The sequence below is a fragment of the Carcharodon carcharias genome, chromosome 3 (genome assembly GCF_017639515.1).
Source record: "Carcharodon carcharias isolate sCarCar2 chromosome 3, sCarCar2.pri, whole genome shotgun sequence".
Taxonomy (NCBI): domain Eukaryota; kingdom Metazoa; phylum Chordata; class Chondrichthyes; order Lamniformes; family Lamnidae; genus Carcharodon; species Carcharodon carcharias.
In genome coordinates, this window is record NC_054469.1 from 19,086,520 (window position 1) to 19,102,078 (window position 15,559).

General features: G+C 42.0%; 1 protein-coding gene across 1 annotated transcript in view; it reads left to right on the top strand.

Annotated features, from left to right (window-relative positions):
* xylb (xylulokinase homolog (H. influenzae)) overlaps nucleotides 1–15,559 on the top strand; it is a 247,710-nt gene that overhangs the window by 56,848 nt on the left and 175,303 nt on the right. The window contains exons 13-17 of the mRNA XM_041183919.1: nucleotides 444–562; nucleotides 5,089–5,170; nucleotides 6,561–6,601; nucleotides 12,454–12,569; nucleotides 15,015–15,130. Of these exons, the coding sequence (XP_041039853.1) occupies nucleotides 444–562; nucleotides 5,089–5,170; nucleotides 6,561–6,601; nucleotides 12,454–12,569; nucleotides 15,015–15,130 (474 nt within the window). The remainder of the gene's footprint in view (nucleotides 1–443; nucleotides 563–5,088; nucleotides 5,171–6,560; nucleotides 6,602–12,453; nucleotides 12,570–15,014; nucleotides 15,131–15,559) is intronic.

A 15,559-nucleotide genomic window follows, 5' to 3' on the forward strand; every position in this document is an offset into this window, starting at 1 on the left:
GCTCAGATTTTGAATATGTTCAAGACAGAGATCGATAGATTTTTAGATACGAATGGGGATTGCGTGGAGGTAGGTGATTTAATTGAGGCCATGATCTAGTTGAGTGGGGAAGCAGGCTCGATGGGCTGAATGACCTACTCCTGCTGCTATGTTCCTATGAGGAGAAATGAGAGGGTTATGAATGTTTAGAATTCTCCATCCAGAGAGCTGTGGATACTCAGCCATTGAATATATTCGAGACTGAGTGCTATAGAATTTTAGACTTGAAGGCGATATGAGGATAAAGCAGGAAAGTGGGGTCAAGATCAGTGCTGATCTTATTGAGTGACAAAGCAGGCTTGAAAGCCCTGTGGCTTAATCCTGTACCTATTTCTTATGTTCTTATGTCCATTTCTCCCTCATTCACTTGAAAAAATTATCACATCTTTGCTGCCTCCCTCTAGGTTCCGGTATGAATTTGATGGATATCCATGCACACAGCTGGTCCCAGCAGTGTCTTGATGCTTGTGCACCAGATCTGAAGGAGAAGCTTGGTGTCCCGTTGCCATCGCATTCTGTATTGGTATGAAATTAATGAGAGATTTAATCTTTGTTCTCCTCATTACAGTGCCATGAAAAACACTTGACTGTTCTTAAGCCAACAGTGTATGGTAACAGCTGTAAGGAAAGATCAAGCAGGTTAAGCTTGTTCTCACTGGGAAAAGAAACCTTGAGGTGACATATTCGAAGCTTCAATGTTATGAAAAGAATAATTAAGCTTTTCAATCACTGCCAAAGAACTCGGGTTTCAGGATAAAATCAAAAAGTTAAAAGCAAATAGATAATTTAGCAATACTGTTTCACATAAGTTACATGGAATCTTGTGATGCTCCGAAGAGTGGGAAAGGGAATAGGACACTTAATTAAATGAGAGCAAAATGTCGACTTCCTGACTGCGGGATGAAAATTGGTTATAAAGTTGGCAATGGATTGAGGACGATTATGCTTCCCAATGGCAAGCAGATAGTTGATTAAGGGTCATGGAGGAGTGGGGGGCTGGGGGGGAGTGGGTTGAGGGTCACCGAAGGCAGGGCAAGGGTGGTGGAGCGATGCGACGTTCAGGTCTGTGGCACCCCCATAGCATTCAGATTCCAACCAGAATGAGGCCCCTGCAAGATCTCTTAATCTCCTCATGAAATGTTGCTGTGCAAGTGACAGCAATTCCAAGTATTACAAGCTCCTCACAAACAGCCAGACTGATGTTGCTGGATGGCAAGGAATGGATGCCTGTCCAGGTGCCATTTAAATATGGTGCCTGGACCTTTGACTCCATGAGGCATTGGCAGGGCTGGTGACTTAAATTGATAATCAGTCAAGCTTGTTACGTACCTGATTTACACTTGATAGAAGCGACATATGTTCATACATAGGGACCTGTTCCCTGCAAACAAAAGGAATATGTTCAAACCTTGCCAGTAGTTGCTTTCTCCATGGTAATGCCTTGGCCAATCAGAGTAGACTTGCCAACCATGCAGCATCCATTTCTCCTGTAGAATCAATTGTTGTGATCGTTTGAAATTTGGCATTCTTGCTTTTGTCCTGTTGAGTACAAGACAAGAAGCTTTGGTAACTTGTCTTTGTTTGCAGCAATATTTAAGTCCCATACTAGCAAATAAGAGATCTCATTAAAATGTATAGAATTCTTAAAGGGCTTGAAAGAGTAGATGCTGGGATTATGTTTCCCCTGGCTAAGAAACCAAAGTCTCAGAATAGGGGTTTGGCCATTTAGGACTGAAATGAAGAGAAATTTCTTCACTCAAAAGTTTGGAATTCTCTACCCGCTATGCTGGGGATGCTGAGTCATTGATAATATCCAAGACAGAGGTTGGTAGATTTTTGGGTACTAAGGGAAACAAGCAACATGTATTTTGCATAGGAAGATGGAGTTAAGGTAGAAGATCTGCCATGATCTTACTGAATGGCAGAGCAGGCTCAAAGGACCAAATCGCCTACTCCAGCTCCTATTTCTTATATATTTAATGTCCTTATGTTCTGTGGTGACAGAGGTAGTGGAGAAAGCAGTGGTAGGAGCAACATGGGGTAGTGGGCGTCAAGTGTTAATATATAATGGTTGTTTTGGGTATAGGCACTGCAGTGACAATTAGATAGGGGTAGAGGCCTACTGGCCATTAGACATTAGGAACGGAGCCAGATATAAATAGGGAGAGAGCTGCTGGGTGCAGTAGCTACAGTTGTGCATAGGAACTCAACATTGGATAGTCGCTTGCACGTCCATATTGGGAGCCTGGGTTATTATTAACAGGGAAAGAATGACATATTTTACTCAGAGGAACAGATTACAGTTTGCACTACAACACTGACTCCCTCCAACTGGGAATCAGGGGGAAAGCTCTCCACTGGTTGGAATCATACATGGCACAAAGGAAGGTGATTGTGCTTGTTGGAGGTCATTCATCTCAGTTCCAGGACATAGCTGTAGGAGTTCCTCGGGGTCGTGTCCTAGGCTCAACAATCTTCAGCTGCTTCATCAATGACCTTCTTTCCATCATAAGATCAGCAGTGGGGATGTTAACTGATGATTGCACAATGTTCAGCACCATTTGCAACTCCTCAGATACTGAAGCAGTCAATGTCCAAATGCAGCAAGACCTGCACAATATCCAGGTTTGGGCTGACAAGTGGCAAGAAACATTTGCACCACACAAGTGCTGGGCAATGATCATCTCCAACAAGAGAGTATCTAACCATCACCCCTTGACATTCAGTGGCATTACCATCACTGAATCCCCCACTATCAACATCCTGGGGGTGACCATTGACCAGAAACTGAACTAGACTAGCCACATAAGTACTGTGGCTACAAGAGCAAGTCAGAGGCTAGGAATCCTGCAGCGAGTAATTCACCTCCTGACTCAAACAAAGCTTGTCCACCATCTGAAAGGCACAAGTCAAGAGTGTAATGAAACACTCTCCATTTGCCAGGATGAATGCAGCTTCAGCAACGCTCAAGAAACTCAACACCATCCAGGACAAAGCAGCCCACTTGATTGGCACCCTATCCACCACTTTATACGTTCACTCCCTGCACCACTCACTGGCAACAGTAGCAGCCGCTGTGTACGGCCTACAAATGCACTGCAGGAACTCACCAAAGCATTTTTGGCACCTTCGACCCATACTGCCTAGAATGCATGGGAACACCACTTCTGATCTTATGCTAGAGGGAAGATTATTGATGAAGCAGCTGAGGATGGTTGGGTTTAGGACACTCCCTGAGGAACTCCTGCAACAATGTTTCAGGACTCAGTTGATTGGCCTCCAACAACCACATCCATCTATAATAAAAACAAAAAACTGCGGATGCTGGAAATCCAAAACAAAAACAGAATTACCTGGAAAAAGTCAGCAGATCTGGCAGTATCGGCGGAGAAGAAAAGAGTTGACGTTTCGAGTCCTCATGACCCTTCGAAGGGTCATGAGGACTCGAAACATCAACCCTTTTCTTCTCCGCCGATGCTGCCAGACCTGCTGAGTTTTTCCAGGTAATTCTGTTTTTGTTTTGAACCACATCCATCTTCCTTACTGCTAGACATGATTCCAGCCAGTGGAAAGCTCCCCCCCCGCCCCCCCGCCTATTTCCATTAACTTCAATTTTGCTAGGAATCTTTGATGCCATACTCAGTCAAATGGTACCTTGATGTGAAGGGCTATCACTCTCACCTCACCTCTGGAATTCACTCTTTTATCCATGTTTAGACCAAGGCTGTAATGAGTTATGAAACCAAGTGCCTCTGGTTTAACCCAAACTGAGAATCAATGAGCAGGTTGTTGCTGTGTAAGTGCCCTTGATAGTACAGTTGACACCACCTTCCATGACTTTGCTGATGATCGAGAGCAGACTGATGGGTAGTGATTGGCTGGATTGGATTTATTCTTTTTGTGGAAGGGACATAACCTGAGCAATTCTCCACATTGTTGAGCAGATGCCAGTGCTGAACAACTTGGCTCAGGTGCGACTAGTTTTGGAGCACGTACTATCGCCGGAATGTAAGAGGCAATTTTGAGCATACAGATTGGTGTATTGTGTACAGTTTTAGGGGCCTCATTACTGGGAAGATACAAAAGGATGGGTGTTTCTGGTTGTGGAGAGAGATTTGAAAAACGTTTTTCATAAGGTTTGTGGTGATTGAGACCATGGGAGCAGAACAAAATGGGAAATGGCTAGGTTAAGAGAATTACTGGGATGGTAGATAAGATCATTTACATGAAGAGCAAGGTTTAGAAAGGACCGGATAATGATAAGTTCAGAAGAATAAGGGCCAGGAAACTAAGCTGGAGATTGATATCGCCTAAGATGTGGTCAGAAAAAGGCTTACTTATCAGAGTCACATCATCATGGTAGTTTGTAAAGGACAGGTGTTGAAGAGTTTTGGCAGGTGGGGTGGTTTAAGCCAGGTGTAAAATTTCAGTCAAAGCAAGGATTCTAATTTGATAACACACACTGAGGGAGATGGCAAGGTCCTTATGCATGAGCAGACAGTCTGCAAGGGAAATGGCAGATTGGTCAATCAGAAGAGCCCAGGAGTTCCGTTTTGGGTAGGTTGAGCAGGATGGAAAGAAAATTTTTGCGGTTAGTGACCATTGCGCACAATTGATGGAAACGCCAGTAAGGAAGTTCTATGTCTAACTTAGTGCACCAACCAAGAGCAGTACACAAGGTGGTTTATTGAGTGATCATTTTTTCAAGCTGGTAATGGGGCAATAGTTGCCTGGATTGGATTTGTCCTGCTTTTTGTGGAAGGGACTTGGCTAGGGATGTGACTAGTTTTGGAGCTCAAGCCTTCAGTACTCCAGACTCTCTGGAACTGAGGCAGCCTTAAAAATCGCTTAAATCGTTTAAGTGCTGCCCTCTGGAGAAACCTTGATCTGGCACTAACTCTTTCCGCAGTGGCTGAGAGATGATAAAGGAAACCTTTTGTTTTCAGCAATAATGCCTCTATTAATGGACTATTATTTGTGATAGCTTCATGCATGAAGAATGTCACCTTTCTTTTACTCCTGACAATTGTTCCCTTGTTTTTGTTTTAGGGTTCAGTATCTCCATATTATGTAAAACGCTTTGGATTCAGTTCTGAGTGTAAAGTCATTGCTTTTACAGGAGATAATCCAGGTAGGTAAGATTATAGTTTTGCATTTTATAGTTTTGTATTTTGTAGCAATTACCAACTGCCATTTTTCTAAGAGTTCCATAGGGTGGGTATTGAGAGGATATGTCATTGGTACAGTAAAACACTCCACTAATCTATGGGCATATAAATCGCTTTGGGCAAATTTATAGGGATTTAGAAATTGCTTCACTTCAGAGTACTTTTTGTACCAACAAACTTGTGCTGAATCATCTTTAGCATAAACCACAAATACGTTGTGGGGATATGAAGAAGAATGGATTCAGAAAGAAAATGAGAAGAGAAAAAACAAAAAAACTCACTACATTGAAGAGATACGTTTGAGAGGGATAAATGGATCAGTAGAGAGTGACCATGTTGTGGACTCTACTTTTAGGATGTGGATGATTCTCACAAAACCACATTTATTAGCCATGCCTGGTTGCTTTAAGAAGGGAGCCACCATTTTGAACCACTGAAATTCTTGTTGTGATGTACTCCTACTGTGGTGATAAGTGGGGAATTTTAAGATTTTAGCCAGCGACGATGAGGGATCGGCCCTATATATGCGTTTTGAGATGACGTGCAATTTGGATCCTTTCTTGGTAGAAATTGCAGAACTGAAGTCAGGTTGGTGAGTAGCTGAAGGTAGTACATACCATAGCTACAGTGCTTTAGTGGGGGAGGGGTGGATAATTAGCTCTGTTGCAGGATCACTGATCAAGTGGATAAAAGCAAAATACTGCTGATGCTGGAAATCTGAAACAAAAATAAAAATAGCTGGAAAAACTCAGCAGGTCTGACAGCATCTGCGGAGAGGAATACAGTTAGCGTTTCAAGTCCATATGACTCTTCATCAGAACTGAGGAAATATAGAAATGAGGTGAAATATAGACTGCCCTTTCCCAGACTAAAATTGGTTCCTCCTGTTCTGAAATAAAAAGGGAAATTCCAGGCAATGCATAGCAGGTCTGTCAGCTCTTCTTCAAATCTAGTTTGTTGAAGGGTATACACTGGAAAGATTAACTTGTCTTTTTCCTTTCCGGAAGTGACTAATCTGTTGTGTATTCCACCTTTTTAATTTGAAACTTCAGAGATTCAGCATTTGCAATTTTCTTTTTTCTTTTTAGTAATGAAAATAGTCTCATTTTTAAATTCTTCCAGCTTTAAAGCTGAAGTGCTTCTATTATTGTGAATAACTTTGTTACATTCTGAAATGATGAGCATACGATGATGAATGTTAGAGATACTTAATTTAAAAATAAAATCTAGTTACAAACATTGTCAGTTATTGAAAAGTGAGCACGAGTTAAATTAATTTTTCTGAGATAGAATGCAGTGCTGAACATTAAGATATTGATATGTTATATATGTAGAATCTCTTCTATCTTACAGCGTCACTGGCAGGAATGCGTCTTCAGCAGGGAGATATAGCAGTGAGTATGTTCCTACTGTTGAGGACCTTTTATCTGTGTTTTTGTTAGATAATGAACATTCAAATTGCAAGAAAGAAAAGTTGGCAGTTTTTAACAATTCCCCTTTATTCTCCAAGTTTTGTTTATTCGTTTGTGGGATGTGGGCATCGCTGGCTAAGCCAGCATTTATTGCCCATCCCTGGTTGACCTTGAGAAGGTGGTGGTGAGCTGCCTTCTTGAACTGTGCAGTCCATGTGGTGTAGGTACATCCACAGTGCTGTTAGGAAGAGGGGTCCAGGATTTTAACCCACCAACAGTGAAGGAAAAGCGATATATTCCAAGTCAGGATGGTGTGTGACTTGGGGGGGGAACTTGCAGGTGGTGGTGTTCCCATGCATCTGCTGCCCTTGTGCTTCTAGGTGGTAGAGGTTGCAGGTTTGGAAGGTGTCGTTGAAGCAGCCTTGGTGAGTTGTTGCAGCGCACTTTGAAGATGGTACACACTGTTGCTACTGTGCATGGTGGAGGGAGTGAATGTTTATTGTGGTACGTGGAATGCCAATCAAACGGGCTGCTTTGTCCTGGACAGTGTCAAGCTTCTTGAGTGTTGTGACAGCTGCACTCATCTAGGCAAATGGAGAGTTTTCCATCACATTCCTGATTTATGCCTTGTAGATGGTGGACAGACTTTGGGTAATTTGGAGGTGAGTCACTCCCTGCAGAATTCCCAGCCTCTGACCTGCTCATATAACCACATTAACTATATGGCCAGCTGATGGAAGAACATAAAATCCTGCCCCTAGTCATAATTGAAATGCCACCATGGCGAGACTAGTAATTGTGATGACTGCCATCCATCCATTTGCGAGAGATGATGGGAATGTAGCGTCAAAACTTTGGTGAGGTCAAATGAGATCACCAAGGGTGAAGTGCCCTGTCTATTTGTTTTTTTGGCTGCATTAGGCTGAATCCAGAGGAAGGGCAGGAGTCCCAAGTCTGGGGACCACTCTATTGCAGGATTTTCCAGAAGGTGCTTACTCAAAGGGATCACCAGGCGCCTATAGGACTTCACCCCTGTGCCTTTGACTATCTCGAACCAGATCCATAAGGCATTCGGTTCTATTTGACCCCTAGATGGGACTGGTTTATGAATGCCAGGATGTATTCATCCACTGGTGGGCCTGTATGTCACATCTCTGGGGGCCAAGTTAGAGGAGATTGATGAGTAATATATGAAAATTTATGTACCTGCATTTTTGCTAACTTGTCCATTATGAATTCCTATGTTCACATTTATAACGACAATTGCAATTGTAAATTTTTCACGTTGTAATTACGCCCTCCAACCAGTGGAGGTGCTGCCAGAGGTGAGAACTTGTAACAGCCTAAAATGTTCTTATTGATAGTTTTCACTATAACTGTGGATTTGTGGATCCTAATATTTCTAAAAACACAAGATAAGATGAAGGAGGGTCATTAACTCGTTTGATCTCAACCTTCCATGGTCTTCCGATGCAGCATGATTTCTTTAGTAAGTGCTTTTCCCTGGCCTCGATCACGCTCCTGGCAACTTGTTAAATTCTTTGCCACCCCCTATGTAATGAATTGCTCCCAGACTTCTGTCCTAAACACTTGTACCGCAAGTGTGAATATGAGCAATAGAGTTCACCATAATGGTTACACAGTTGAAGGAGGAGGCTGACCATCAGAGTCTTGGGACAACTAGAGTTGACAATAAATGTGGCCTTGTCAGTGATGCTCATCTCCAAGACCAATTAAAAAATGTAGCTTTTGCAGTTGCTGTTTTCATTTTGGATACTTTTATTGGTTGTATACCAGCTGCTAATCTGTGTGCAGGTGAGAGCCGTAATGAAGAATTTGGTGTTGCAATGTAAAACAGTGTAGAGTCATCAAGATCAAGATCAAAAATAAACCTGTATTTTCTGGCAATAATGGAAACATGCTTTATTATTTTCTGTATCTGTCAGGGCTTTAAATTAAGGAGGGTCCATCCTACTTACATAACTGATTAAACATAGAAACTAGGAGTAGGAGTAGGGCATTTGGCCCTTCAAGCTTGCTCTGCCATTCATTATTATCATGGCTGATCATCCAACTCAATAGGCTGCTCCCGCTTTCTCCCCATACCCTTTCATCCCTTTCGCCCCAAGAGCTATATCTGACTCCTTCTTGAAAACATAGAATGTTTTGGTCTCATCTGCTTTCTGTGGTAATGAATTCCACAGGCTCATCACTCTCTGGATGAAGAAATTACTCCTCATCTCAGTCCTAAATGGTCTACCCCATATTCTCAGACTGTGACCCCTGGTTCCGAACTCCCCCACCATCGGGAACATCCTTGCTGCATCTACCCTGTCTAGTCCTGTTAGAATTTTGTAGCTTTCTATGAGATCTCCCCTCATTCTTCTGAACTCCAGCGAATATAATCTTAATCGACTCAATCTCTCCTCATATGTCAGTCCCGCCATCCCAGGAATCAGTTGGGTAAACCTTCGCTGCACTCCCTCTATAGCAAGTACATTCCTTCCTCAGATAAGGAGACCAAAACTGCACACAATATTCCAGGTGTGGTCTCATCAAGGCCCTGTACAATTGCAGCAAGACACCCCTGTTCCTGCACTCGAATCCTCTGGCTATGAAGGCCAACATACCATTTCCCTTCTTTACCGCCTGCTGCACCTGCATGCTTACCTTCAGCGACTGGTGTACAAGGGCACCCAGGTCTCGTTGCACATTCCCCTCTCTCAATTTATAGCCATTCAGATAATAATCTGCCTTCCTGTTTTTGCTACCAAAATGGATAACCTCACATTTATCCACATTATACTGCATCTGCCATGCATTTGCCCACTCACTCAGCTTGTCCAAATCACAGTGAAGCACCTCTGCATCCTCCTCACAGCTCACCCTCCCACCCAGCTTTGTGTCATCTGCAAATTTGGAGATATTACATTTAATTCCCTCATCTAAATCATTAATATATTTTGTGAATAACTGGGGTCCCAGCACCAATCCCTGCGGTACCCCACTAGTCACTGCCTGCCTTTCGGAAAAAGACCCGTTTATTCCTACTCTTTGTTTCCTGTCTGCTGTTTCCTGTCTAGTTTTCTATCCATCTCAATACACTGCCCCCAATCCCATGTGCTTTAATTTTACACGCCAATATCTTATGTGGGATTTTGTCGAAAGCCTTCTGAAAGTCCAAATAAACCACATCCACTGGCTCCCCCTCATCAACTCTTCTAGTTACATCCTCGAAAAATTCCAGTAGATTTGTCAAGCATGATTTCCCTTTCATAAATCCATGTTGACTGTCCGATTCTGCCACTGTTTTCCACATGCTCAGCTATTAAATCTTTTATAATGGTCTCTAGAATTTTCCCCATTACCGACGTCAGGTTGACTGGTCTATAATTCCCTGTCTTCTCTCTGCCTCCCTTTTTAAACTAGCTACCCTCCAATCTGTACGAACTGTTCCAGAGTCTATAGAATCTCGGAAGATGACCACCAATGCATCCACTATTTCTAGGGCCTCTTCCTTAAGTACTCTGGGATGTAGATTATCAGGCCCTGGGAATTTATCGGCCTTCAATCCCATCAATTTCCCCAACACCATTTCCCTACTAATACTGATTTCTTTCAGTTCCTCCCTCTCGCTAAACCCTGTGTATGTTATTAGTGTCCTCCTTTGTGAAGACAGAACCAAAGTATGTATTTAGTTGGTCAGCAATTTCTTTGTTCCCCATTATGAATTCCCCTGTTTCTGATTGTAAGGAAACTTCATTTGTCTTCACCAAGCTTTTTCTCTTCACATACCTATAGAAACTTTTACAGTCAGTTTTTACGTTCCCAGCAAGCTTACTCTCGTACTCTATTTTCCCCTTCTTAATCAATCCCTTGGTCCCCCTTTGCTGAATTCTAAAGTGCTCCCAATCCTCAGGTCTGTCGTTTTTTCTGGCCAATTTGTATCCCTCTTCCTGGGATCTAATACTATCTCTAATTTCCCTTGTAAGCCATGGTTGGCCACCTTTCCTGTTTTACTTTTGTGCCAGACAGGAATAAACAATTGTTGCAATTCACCCATTTGCTCTTTGAGTGTTTGCCATTGCCTATCCACCATCATCCCTTTAAGTAACGTTATCCAATCCATCATAGCCAACTCGCACCTCATACCATCGTAGTTTCCTTTATTAAGATTCAGGACCCAAGTCCTGAATTAGCATTTTTTTTTACAGATTCAAGTTCCGCTGCAGGGCTCATGCTCAAAAATCTATGCTGACACTCCAGTGCAGTGCAGAGGGAGTGTTGCACTGCTGGAGGTGCTGTCTTTCAGATGAGACATTGAACCAAGGCCTCAACTATGTATTTGAGTGGATGCACAAGCATGGCATTATTTCAAAGAAGAGCAGGGAAGTTATCCTTGGTGTCCTGGCTAGTGTTTATCCCCTCAATCAATGTCATATAAACAGATTATCTTGACATTATCACATTTTTCTTGGTGGGAATTTGCTGTGTGCAAATTAGCTGCCGCATTTCCTGCATTATAATCATCACTACACTGCAGAAGTATTTAATTGGCTGTAGACATACAAACATGGAGCAGGGGGGTAGGCCACTCAGCCTCTCAACCCTACTTCGCCATTCAATAAGATTATGGTTGTTCTCATTGTAACCTCCCGCCTACCCCTGATAACCTTTCACCCCCTTATTAATCAAGAATCTATCTAGCTCTGCCTTAAAAAATATTCAAAGACTCTGCTTCCACTGCCTTTTGAGGAAGTGAGTTCCAAAGCCTCACGAAATTCTTGAGAGAAAAATTTCTCCTTATCTCTGTCCTAAAAAGTGACCCCTTATTTTTAAAATGTAACCCCTAGTCCTAGATTCACCCACAAGAGGAAACATCCTCTCCACATCAACTCTGTCAAGTTCCCTCAGAATCTTAAAGGTTTCAATCAAGTCACCTCTTCTAAACTCCAGTGGATGCAAGCTTAACCTGTCCAGCCCTTCCTCATAAGACAACCCGCCTATTCTTGCTACTAGTCTAGTAGACCTTCTCTGAACTGCTTCTAACGGATTTACATCTTTCTTTAAATAAAGAGGCCAATTCTGTACACAGTACTCTAGATGTGGTTTCACCAGTCCCTGTAAACTAAAACATAACCTCCTTACTTTTGTTCTCAGTTGCCCTTACAATAAACGATAATATTTTATTAGCTTTACCTGCTGTACCTGCATACAAGCCTTTTGTGATTCATGCAGTAGGACACGAATATCCCTCTGAATCTGAGTTCTGCAATTTCTCACCATTTAGATAATATGCTTCTTTTTTTATTCTTCCTGCCACAATGGACAATATCACACTCACCCATATTATTCTCCATTTGTCAGATCTTTACCCATTCACTTAACCTATGTCACCTTGTTGCCTCCTTTGAGCACTTTGAGATGCCTGGTAGTTGTGAAAAGAACTATATAAATGCAAGCCTTTTTCATAACCCTTTGTCACTTTTAAACCCTAAGTTACTTATTGTCTGTACTGATATTTCTGCTCCCTGCTGTCAACATGTTCTGTTAGTGCCATCAGCACATGGCTTAAACCAATGTACTAAGAATTCAACAAACTAAATGTTTACACTGTTTCTTTGCAACAGTTCAATCTGTTTTTAAAAAGGAGACTGATGCTCTATTTTATAGACTTATTTGTACCAATTAATTTTAAGAAAATTAGAATATGTAAACATTGTATAAAAGTGTTAATATTTTTTGATTGTACTCCAGAAATATGACTAGTAAACTACCTTCCTTCATCTTGGATTTGCAGTTGCTTCAATGTGGCTTTTTACTGAATTTTTCAGGTAAGCCTTGGGACGAGTGATACTGCCTTTCTCTGGATTCAGGATCCGAAACCCACCTTGGAGGGACATATCTTCTGTAATCCTGTTGATAGTAATGCCTACATGGCACTCATATGGTAAAGGATAGTTTCTAAAATAGAAAAAAGGACCTGAAAATAACTAAAAATGAATATTTATTTTATCCTCTTTTTTCACCCTGTTTAAGGTGCCTGTTGTCTACTTCTACCTCTGGGTCGGGCATTTAATTAACATTAGTAGATCAATGAGCAAAGTGACCACTGGAGGATAGTAGGATAGAAGCCATTGTCAGTAATGTAGCAAATCACTGTTACATGTTTTCAAACACCCATTTTAATCCAATCAAATGTGTTCTCCACAATTATAGTGGTTAATCAGACATTATAATTTCAAGAAGCCCAGTGTACCAGGACATTGATGCAAAGTTCTCCTAATAATTAAAATGACGCTATTATAATCATATGAAACAAAAAAAATGTCTCTTTCCCTAAGAATATTGTCCTATATCATAGGCAGCCTCCCGCCGTTCATGATCTGCAAGAGTAACTATTTTCTTTTCCATGTTAGCATTCCGTTGTTTCATGCAATATTCTTATGAAGTAATGTTCTTTTAAGAAATGTAATATCTCCAAATTTGCAGATGACACAAAGCTGGGTGGGAGGGTGAGCTGTGAGGAGGATGCAGAGATGCTTCAGTGTGATTTGGACAAGCTGAGTGAGTGGGCAAATGCATGGCAGATGCAGTATAATGTGGATAAATGTGAGGTTATCCACTTTGGTGGCAAAAACAAGAAGGCAGATTATTATCTGAATGGCTATAAATTGAGAGAGGGGAATGTGCAACAAGACCTGGGTGTCCTCGTACACCAGTCGCTGAAGGTAAGCATGCAGGTGCAGCAGGCGGTAAAGAAGGCAAATGGTATGTTAGCCTTCATTAGCCAGAGGATTCGAGTATAGGAGCAGGGATGTCTTGCTGCAATTATACAGGGCCTTGGTGATACCACACCTGGAATATTGTGTGCAGTTTTGGTCTCCTTATCTGAGGAAGAATGTTCTTGCTATAGAGGGAGTGCAGCGAAGGTTTACCCAACTGATTTCTGGGATGGCAGGACTGACATATGAGGGGAGAGTGAGTCGGTGAGGATTATATTCGCTGGAGTTCAGAAGAATGAGGGGAGATCTCATAGAAACCTATAAAATTCTAACAGAACTAGACAGGGTAGATGCAGCAAGGATGTTCCCAATGGTGGGGGAGCCCAGAACCAGGGATCACAGTCTGAGGATACGGGGTAGACCATTTAGGACTAAGATGAGGTGAAATTTCTTCACCCAGAGAGTGTTGAGCCTGTGGAATTCGTTACCACCGAAAGTAGTTGAGGCCAAAACATTCTATGTTTTCAAGAAGGACTTAGATATAGCTCTTGGGGCGAAAGGAATCAAAGGATATGGGGAGAAAGCGGGAGCAGGCTATTGAGTTGGATGATCAGCCATGATCATAATGAATGGCAGAGCAGGCTCAAAGGGCCGAATGGCCTACTCCTGCTCCTAGTTTCTATGTTTCCATGAAGTACTACTTCTCTCCATTGTGGATACCTTTAAAACTTGAGATGTATTTACTTGGATTTCTATGGTGTTCTACGGCTCAAGAGAGGGAAAAAGGGAAAGAGAGAGAGAGAGCAAGGCAACTGGAGAGAGAAAGGGAGAGAGAAAAATTCAAGTTCCAATAATTGAAAATGGAGTTAGCAGCTCAAAGGGATAGAGAGACCCGGCAATTGGAAGCTATGAGGGAGAATCTCACTCTACCTGATGGCATCTGCTATCTCCCTAACCCGGAATCACTCTGATGCCCTCAAATATGCTAGATTTATTTCAAATTCAAGGAGAATGATGTGCAGTCATTTTTTGCTACTTTTGAGAAAATAGCAGGACAGCTAAAATGGTGATCAGAAATCTGGACATTGTTAATTCAAGGGCACCTGTGAGGGAGACCCCAAGAGGTCTACTCCATGCTGCCTTCTGATGTGTCCCTGAATTATGAGCAGACCAAGGCTGCGATCTTAAGTGCCTACGAGTTAGTCTTGGAGGCATATCGCCAGCAATTCCGGAAAGCTCGTAAGAAACCCATGCAGACTTACATCGAGTCTGAACGGCTGAAGCAAATCATGTTCGACTGATGGATAAGATCCCTAAGAATTCCACGTACTTGTGAGGAGGTTGCGTGAGTTGATATTGTTGGAAGAATTCAAAAGTTGCCAACTATATGATTGCAAAAAGGTGTAGGGGGTACATTGCAAATCCTCTTCAAGGTTGTTTAAATTAAACCACCCTCCTGTCCATAACAATTTCCACATTGTCCCAGTATTGCAGGGAGGGTGGAGACAAAGGTTATCTTGTGTTTATAATATGACATTTTGAGGATTTGATCAATAGCATAGTAATCTATAAGGGAATGTTTTAAACAAACTACCATGCCAGGTAAGTACATTTTAATATAATAGAAAGTGTTGTTTGTGCCCTCATCTAACTCAGTACCTTATCTCTAGTTTTAAGAATGGCTCCTTGACAAGGGAGAAGATCCGTGATGGGAGTGCTTCTGGTTCATGGGATGAATTTGCGAAAGCTTTGAAAGCCACTTGTCCTGGGAATAATGGAAATTTAGGTAAAATTGAGAATATGCACAGGATTTTCATGAACTATGAGAGATTGTTTTTAACTTTTTTAGAGTAGAGCTAACATCTTCGGCAGGGGCTGACAGGGGCCATAGATGATAGCTTCTGTTTTCCTGATGTTTAACTGGTAGAAAGTTGTGGCTCATCCATTATTGGATGAAAGTCAAATATTTTGACAACAGAGTTGGTGGGGAGGTTCAGGAAAGTTGACGTGAGGAGGTGTTGCTCTGTATGTCATCAACAGCCATGTGGAAACTGACCCCATTTCTTCAAATGATGTTGTTACAGGAAAAACTGTAGATGAGGAACAGCAGAGGGCCAATGATAGCTCCTTAAGGGAGCCCAGAGGTAACAGTTTGGGTGAAAAGAGGAGTAATTGATGCTCTCATTATGATTGGATTGTTAAGAGTGGAAGCAGG